At 64.0% G+C, this 8652-nt stretch overlaps 1 protein-coding gene across 1 annotated transcript; it reads left to right on the top strand.

Annotated features, from left to right (window-relative positions):
* Positions 1 to 379: 379 nt before the first annotated feature.
* Positions 380 to 2399, top strand: PNMA8B (PNMA family member 8B). Its single transcript, XM_055310241.1, is given in 6 exon segments — positions 380 to 494; positions 497 to 735; positions 738 to 1076; positions 1187 to 1418; positions 1421 to 1804; positions 1807 to 2399. Coding segments are annotated over 6 exon segments (1902 nt in total).
* Positions 2400 to 8652: the final 6253 nt, after the last annotated feature.

An 8652-nucleotide genomic window follows, 5' to 3' on the forward strand; every position in this document is an offset into this window, starting at 1 on the left:
TCCCCTCCCCCATGCCGCTCCAGGTGAACACAGTGGAGTCCTCCCCTGCCCATGAAAGGGGGCCGCGTCACTGAGGCCATTCTCAGGGACAAAGGTCGGAGTGGCCGGGCTGGAGCATCCCTGAGAGTGACACGTAAACCCCCTGCGGATTCTCCAACAGCCCAGGAGAGGAGCGGGGGCATCAGGACAGGCTGCTGCGTCAGCGTCAGGGGGCTAGAGGCAGCAGAGGCCCTGACTCCGTAGCCCCACTTGCCACATTCACCTGAACCTGAACCCTGGACTGCGGCTGTTCCAGGGCAGGACTTGCACCCGACACCGCAGCCCACGTCCGCCCCAGATTCCCCCTGCCCTGCGATCGGCGCCAGAGGGCAGCCTCACCATGGTCACCAGCCTGTTGCGGGACTGGTGCCAGGGCCTGCATGTGGACGCGCACCGGGCCCTGCTGGTCACCGGCATCCGGGACGGCCTGGATCGGAAGGCCATCGAAGCCGTCTTGCACCGGCCTTCCTGCCCCTGGGCACCTTCAGGCTGTGGAACACCCGGGCGGCGAGGGAAAACAAGGCCAAGGCGGCCCTGGTGGAGTTTGTGGAGGACATCAACCCCAGCGCGCGACCCCAGAGAAATCCCGGGCACCCACGGCGCCGGAGGGTTGTGTGTCAGGACCCCGCCTATGACACAGGAGTCCTGAGGCAGATGAGACGCCTCCTGCTGGATGAGGGGCCCCGACAGACCGCAGGGCCCGGGGGGCCCCTGGGGACAGTGTCCCGTCTGCGGCCTCGGCCTCCTCGGAGACCCGGAGACCCGGCCCAGGGCGCAGAGCCCGCCGCCAGGAAGGCTGGTCCCCTGCGAGGAGGGGCCGCCAGGGGCGCAGAAACAGAGGCAGAGGCAGCAGGGGGTCCCAGGGGGGCAGGCAGGCGGAGCGGAGAGGGCGGCCCACCGACGCCAGGCGGGAGTCGGACGCCTCGGACGCCTCTGCCCAGGGCAGCCTGGGGGTCGTGCTGCAGGGGCCGGAGCAGGGCGACCCGAGCCAGGGCGCCGCCGAGGCTCCGAGCGCGCTGTCCGCCGCGCTGCACGAGGCCGCCAGGAGCTGAGCAGGAAGGAGTGGGCCCTGCCGAGCTGCACGCGCGCAGGAGAGGGGCCCCGCGAGCTCCTGGCCCTGGTGACGGTGACCCACGGAGCCGAGCAGGAGCCCCCGGGGCGGGAGGCCGTCGGCCCGGACGGCGGCCCAGAAGCCCCGAGACGCCGCGTCCCGGACCTGGTGGCCCTGCTTGCCGTGCGAGCCGCGGGGGACGAGGAGCCCGCCGACGGCGACGCTGCGGACGGCCCGCCGCGGCCACACCGGGAGCCCGGCGACGAGGGGCTGGAGCACCCCGAGTTCGTGGCCATCGTGGCCTCCACGGACCCGTCGGACCCATCGGCCCGGAGGAGCTGCAGAAGATCGCGGCGGTGAGGGAGGTCCTGGGCTGGAGCAGCGAGACAGAGCGGACGGATGCGCTCCCCGAGGTCCTCCGCGTCATGGCCCGGGACGCCGGGGGAGCCCGCGTGCAGGTGGAGGACGCAGGCCGCCGGGTGGACGCCGTGGCGCTGCGGGAGGCCACGCGCGACGGGAGCCTGCGGGAGTGCCTCTGCTCCCTGGCCGCGCCCGGGCCGCGCTCCCGCTCCCGGGGCCAGAGGGCGCCGCGTGGCCTCCCGGCGGGCTGGGCGGACGGCGAGGGGCACCTCCTGGAGCTCGTGGCGCTGCTGGCCGCGAGGGACGCGGCGGGGGTGACGCGGGAGGCCCGGGAAGGCGGCCGCGAAGGCGGGAGGGGCGGCGGCGCCGAGGCGGGCTGGGCGAGGTCCTGGCGCTGCTGGCTGCGGGGGGGCCGTGCGGGGGCGCAGCGCGGGGAGCCGGGGCGCGGGCCGCGGGCGTGCAGGGAGCCGCGGGCGGAGCGGGCCCCCGCGGCCTCCAGGTCCCAGCGCCAGGCGGGCGCGGGCCCCTTCCCATCGGGCTCGGGCGGACGCGGAGCGGGAGGCGGGGGCGGAGGCCGAGCGGAAGGGCCGTCACTCCGGCCACGCGCGCCCACGACCAGGCGGCCGCGCCCCGGCAAAGAAGGGGCGCGCGGGCGCCGGGGCCCACGGCTCGGAGTCCGCCCGGGGCAGGAAGGCTGGGCGCGGCGGGGGCAGCCCCCCAGGTGCCGCTAGGGGAGCTCGGAGCCGCGCGGACGACGCACCCGGGGCGCTGTCCCCCGTCTCCTGCGCCGGGGCGGCCTCCCCGCGTCACCGCCGGCCTCCCCGCGCCTGTCAGTCCCCGCCTCGCAGGTGGCGGGAGCGACCCGGGGAAGTACAGAGATGCGGGCGCCTCCGGCCCGCCGCGGCCCCAGGTGACGGGACGGGGTCTCGGGGCTCACCCCGTGGGCTGATCGCGGGGGTGAGCGCGGCCGCGGCCCTGGGGCAGGGGGAGGCCGCCCTGCCACACGGTCCTTTCAGGCGGTGAGGCCCCCGTCGTTCCAGACACCTCCTGGCCAGCGTCTGTGGGCCACTCGGGTTTGGGATGGAGCGGGGCGGGGGGGTGGGGGGGGCGGCTGGGCAGTGGGTGTCAGCGTGCCGCTGAGGCCTGAAGGCCCATCCTCCCTGCCTGGGGAAGGAGATGATTCCCGAAGAGGAATCTGAGGGGCAGCTCCTAGGGGAGGGCAGGTCCTCTGGGAGAGGGGAGAGGAGGGGTGGGAAAGGGGGGCAGGGGAGGAGGAGGAGGAGAGGGCGGGAGCACCAGCCCTGCCTCCCCAGGAGCAGCTGAGACAAGTGACCCAGCTCCTAAGGCCAAGGCCAGGATCTGTCACTCTGGCCACCCAGCAATTTCCAAAACTCTGAAGTATTTGGCACCGTTTTCAGGCACATCAGATCCAGATTCTGGCTTCCCTCCTTGGTGGCGCAGGGCAGCAAATGTCCAACAGGCCTGTGGTCTCCTTGCCATCACCCCACCACCCCCATGGCCCCCACAGCTGTCCCCCCTGTCCTGTGGCCTCACTGGTCCCTCAGTACTAGCCTGGGAGCCCTTGGCTTAAGACGACAAAAGGTTCCCCGTTTTCCCTCTGAGTGAGCTAAACATGGGAGGGGACCCTGAGGGGGCACCTGGGACTGGGCTGATCCAGCCAGTGTAGGAGCTGCCCAGGGACTGGTGTGGAGAGGAAGGAGGTGGCCCCTGTGGTGGGGGTGGGGTGGGGTGGAGGCTGCAGCCCAGGCCCGAGTTCTGCCTCCCCCCCCCTTGGCTCAGCGCTGGGGGGAGGGTCACTCCTGCTGTCCCAAGTGTGGCTGCATCTGTGGGTGTGGGTGTCCGTGTGGGGGTGGTAGACAGGACATCAGCCCTTCCTGTCCCTCTCAGCCTGTCCCCTCAGTAGCTCTCTCCACTGGATGCTGCTCCATGTCCTCTTGTCCTGGGGCTGTGTGTGTGTGTGTGTGTGTGTGTGTGTGTTTCAGCCAGAGTTCCTGTCCCCGGGAGGTGACAGGCCCATGTGCCAGGAGGGCCCTCCCTCCATGTCTCAAGGGAGGCACAGGGGCCTGGGGGTGCCCTCACAGCCCGACTGGACTGCCTGAGCCCCACCTGGGGACACCTAGGTGCAGAAGCAGACTCAGGAAGTGCTTCAGCCATTCTAGAAAGTGCCTGCCTCAGGACCACAGGGACCTCCATGGGACAGTTACTGAGATCACCATGGAGTAAGCCAGGGTAGGCCTGGGCCTGGGGTTGGGGGAGGAAACCCCCTCGTCCCTGGGGGTGCTGGCCCTGGGCTGAGTGGCCTCTGTGGATGCCTGGGGTGGGGAGAGCCACAGCCATTGTAGGCTCCTCTTTTTGTGCACCTGTCTGGGACCATTCAGGAGAGTTGATCGTTCTCAGCTGGTGTCTCTGTGTTCTGGATGATGGGACAGGGGAGTGTCTGAGGTCGGGCAACATGCCCTACCTGTGCTAACGGAAGTTCAGCCAGCACACCTGGGACCACCCTGTCACTGTTGTATCTAGGGTCCTCTGCTTCCTCACTGGCTGTACCTGGCTCAGCCCCTGACCTAACTGCAGCCATAAAATTCCTCCATGCCTTAGTCTACCTGCCCCCACTCCTGGCCTCCCTCTCCAACTCAAACGCAGCTGGCTGTCGCTATATTTTATCTTATCAGGTCCCAGCACTCCATAATCTTTAGGATGTCGTTCTTTGGCCCATCCAACTGCACTTTCTGGGGCCCAGCCATCACCCCTAAATCTGGTTCCCACCCTACTCCACATTTAATCTGATCCTTGTCTCTGCTCTATTCCCTAGTCCCCACAATAGTCTCTGCCCAACTATTCCCATCGTGGTCCCGTGAGCTCTGTGGTGTAGCCCTCTATAGCCAGCTCCCAACTCCCACACTTCACCATGAGGACTGCCCTCGCACCAAATATCTGCCCTAAACCCATCCTACCTCCACTCCTGGTATCTGGCCTCTTACCCTTGCCCCTCTTCCATTCAAGGCTACGAGGTTGCCAGAAGGGCCCTCTTAGAACTCAGTCTAATGTTTGATTCTTCACAACCTCTCCAAACCCTTCAAAGGCTTCCTTTGTCCCCACAGGTTAAACTGAAGCTCATAGTGGTCTAGACCTGCTCTGTCCAATAAGGTAATATCTGGCCCCAGGGGACAATAAATTTAAATAAAATTAAATAAGATGGAATATCCATTTCCTCAACCATATCAGTCACGTTATAGGTGCTCAAGAGCTGTGTGGGGCTGCTGGCTACCATTCCAGTGCAAGAATAGGACTTTTCCATCATTGTAGAAAATTCTCTGGGACAGCACTACTCAGCTTTTTTTTTTTTTTATCTGCCTTACTGCTACCACTCTCTCGTGCCTTCAGATGCCCAGATCTTGTTGTTCAGGGACATGTGGAGTCTATTCCGACCTCAGGGCCTTTGCACTTTCCCCTGGCCTGGACTGCCTTTGCCCAGGATATTTGCATAGCTCTACCCTTCACTTCATGCCAGTTTTTTTTAATTTTTATTTATTTATTTATGATAGTCACAGAGAGAGAGAGAGGCAGAGACATAGGCAGAGGGAGAAGCAGGCTCCATGCACTGGGAGCCCGATGTGGGATTCGATCCCGGGTCTCCAGGATCGCGCCCTGGGCCAAAGGCAGGCGCCAAACCGCTGCGCCACCCAGGGATCCCTTCATACCAGTTTTTGTTCAACTGTCAAACATTCCCAGGCAGGCCTTCCCTGACCACCCTACAAAAAATATAGCCCTTCCCACACATCTCACTTTATCAAGCTCGAATTGGTTGCCACCTGCACCACTAATTTGTTCCCAGATGACCCGCTGACTGTATTTGTCAGGGGGTGTAGTAGAGGGATCGGTGACACGGGTACCTCAGGCCCAAGTGCAGAAAGGGAAGGTAAGGTGGCCCCAAGGTTAGGAGGTCCCCGCCCGAGCCCCCAGAGCCCCCACCCAGACCGCAGCCCGAGGACAACGAGCCTGGAGGCGGCGGCGGGAGGTGGCACTCAGGAAGAGGCGGCAGGGACCGTGCGGGTCACGGGGACACGGAGCCCCGCCCGGTGTTTGGCGCTGGCGTGGCGGCGGGAAGGACCCTCGCGGGGCGCTGGGGGGCGGGGGCGCCGGGGAGACGCGTCTGGAGCAGTGCGCGCTGTGCAGCACACCGAGGCTGCCGGCGAGCCGCGGCGGGGCAGGGTGCCAGCACCCCCCGGTGGGGGTGGGGGTACTGGGTGGGGGTGGGGAGGGAGAAGGGCTCGGGGACGCCCTCTCCCAGCAGGTGCGGCTGAGCGAGGACCCGAAGAGGTGAGGCCTGGGGCAGGGGATCCCCGAGGGAGGCGCATTCAGGCCGCCCGACGGCGGGGCACAAGCCCCAGGCAGGCCCGTGAGCCTAAGGCTCATTCCCGGGTGATCCCGGGCCCCTCCAGTGCCACCCCCCGTGCTGTGTGCGTCCTGTGGGGTCTGTGGGGTGACGAGATTGGGGCTGGCTCGTGTGTGTCCTGTTTTTGATCCTGTGCGTAGAATAGGGTTCGGGGAACAGGATGGGCGAAGGCAAGTTTTCACTCCGGTTTCCCAGGTGACGAAAGTGAGGCTCAGGAGGCGGGGAGGGGAGCTCGAACCCGGATTTGTCCTATTCCGGGGCTCCCTCGCATAACCGCTTAACGTTCCTGAACCTGTGGCCTCAGTGCCCGCCGCCCCGCTGATCCCCACCAACCTCGCCTCCCACCCGCAGCCCCCCCCCCCGTGCCGGCCCCTCGGCCCGCTCGAGTCCCAGGACTCCTGCGAATGGGGTCGGGTCCCAGAGCTTCCAGAGGGAAGATCCAGCGACCCGGGGCCCGCAGACGCCGCCGGATCCGCACCGCCCCCCACGCCCGCCCCGGGAGAGGGGAGAGCGCCCGCACCCACTGCGGCTCCCACCAGGGGGCGCTCCAGGGCCGCTCGGGGAGGGCGCGCGGGCGGAGGCTCCCCCGAGGGCGCGGGACGCTGCAGACCCTGGCCCAGGGCCTTCCAGGTCGAAGCTCCACCTGGGAGCGTCAGGCTGCCCAGAGTGCACGTTTCTGTAGCGCAGGGGCCCTTCGTGTGAGGTCCTGGGGTCAGCAGCACCAGCTGCTCTCACCCCGAGCTTGAGCTGGACGAGATGCATATTCCCGGGCCCACCCCACACCTAGGCAATCACTTGGGGTTGGGACCCAGCAGGCTGTGGTTTTGAAAGCCTCCCAAGGATTCTGCTGCACGACCAGCTGGAGAGGGTCTGCTGTGGGGTCTGGTCATCTCCCGGAGCCCTGGGGTAGCAGTGGTCAGTCCCGGGTGCACACTGGAATCACCCTGCAAGCCCCAGGGCTCTGGGAGCCCCAGCCTCACCCTGCACCACGTGCATGACAATCTCTGCATATGCAGGCTGGCCAAGGGTGTTGGGAACCTCCGTGGTGGGTCCACCTACCAGCCAGGATGGGAACCAGGGTCCTGGGGGCCCCAATTGGGGCTGAGACATCTGGTCAAGTTCTGGCTACTTCTGATGTGGAACAGGAATAGGACAAGGAGAGATGATGTCTGTTGGGGCTGATTTGAGCTCTAATACATTATGTCTTCTTCAATCATCTCAGGTAGGGGCACAGAGAGGCATAAATTAGCCAGCCCAAGGTCACACAGCTTGTGAGGGGTGGTGCTAGGGGTGATATAAGCTCCAAATACCTCCTTACCCTGTCTCCCTAATGGTTCCTCCTGTCAAGGCACACCACCATGGGGCACTCAGAAAGTCCCTGCTATTGCAGGGTGGCACCTCTATGGCCATATTCTGTTGTTTTTCTCTTTGGGGACACTCATGGGTGTCCAGATAAAGGCTAGTTTGGAGACAAAACTCTAGTTTTCTGGTGCTTCCCCCCTCCCATGAAAATCCTTGCATGTTTGAAAGCACAATCCTGGAGGCATCAGTGAGCTGCATCGTGGCCTGGACCATTCAGGTGCTAAATGAAATCCCCTTGGATTAAAAATATGAAAGCCCTGGTACAATTTCAGGGAACCCAAGGGACCTCTGACTCCTGGGCATTACTGGATGTTCATGCCTGGAACACTGGGGATGGGAGGGACAAACTGAGAATCAGCAGGGGGTGGGGAGTGGGGTGGATTTGCCCTCATCTCTCTCCTGGTATATCTCACCATCTCCACTCCCACTTTCTTTCATCCTCCAGGACCCCAAACAGACTAGGCCCTCGTGATCATGTGGCTGCTCTTCTCCCAGAGGGGCAGTAGCTATGGAGAGCCCCCCCCCTCACTGCTACCACTAGCCTGGCATCCAGAGCACCCACTGGGCACTCAAGGGCCAGCCGCATCCAGCCTGGTAACTCCCCAGCCCCTGGCAAAGTCCATCCCTCCAGGTGGGGTCCACACCCTGTCTTCTAAATCCCATTGGGGCTTTTTCCTGCCAGGCTTGAGCCATTTACTGTACCAGTGCAAAGCAGCTCTTAGCATCACTCGGAAGGAGCACCAGCAGCTCCTCCTTCCAGGGTGGAAGTGGGTGAGGGCATGTAATTCTTTTAGTTCCAGAGGAAAAAGACTAAGAGGCTTAGGCCAGGACTGCAGCCTTAGCCAAGACAGAGCTGGCCTTCAGGCCTCTCTCCTCCCTGACTTCTCTTTGCTCTCGCCCTCAGCGGGGCTGGGGTTGGGGGACACAAGACAATACAGAGAGAGGTCCCCCAGTGCCTACGGGGCCCTAACAACCCAGTCTTTCCCTGATTATAAGCGCCAGTCACAGCACACTACACACTATACCACCATCCAGCTTTTTGGCCTGTTCCTATTGCAGTTTTCGATGTGTCCAGTGATCAGTCTGCCCCAGGAGATGTTTTTGGGGGCTCGATCAAAAAAAATTCCGGGGGCACACAGCCCACTCCAGCAAATCCACAGCTCTAGCATGAAGGGCCCGGAATCTGAATTTTGGACACATTTCCCAGATACTTCTGGACCCTGCAACCAAGGTTGGCGGGGGTGGTGGTTGGGGAGAGTATATAAAAGTGCAGGCCCTGGGCCGGAACCCAGGGGCATGGGGATGGCGAACAAAGTGACAGACAGGCAGGTCACCATCCAGGAGGGTGGGAGTGGAGGGGACACAAGGGAGTGACAGCATAACCCTGGAGCATTCTTCAGCTGCCCAGTCCAGAGCCAGGAAA

The sequence above is a fragment of the Nyctereutes procyonoides genome, unplaced genomic scaffold (genome assembly GCF_905146905.1).
Source record: "Nyctereutes procyonoides isolate TBG_1078 unplaced genomic scaffold, NYPRO_anot_genome, whole genome shotgun sequence".
NCBI classification, from domain to species: domain Eukaryota; kingdom Metazoa; phylum Chordata; class Mammalia; order Carnivora; family Canidae; genus Nyctereutes; species Nyctereutes procyonoides.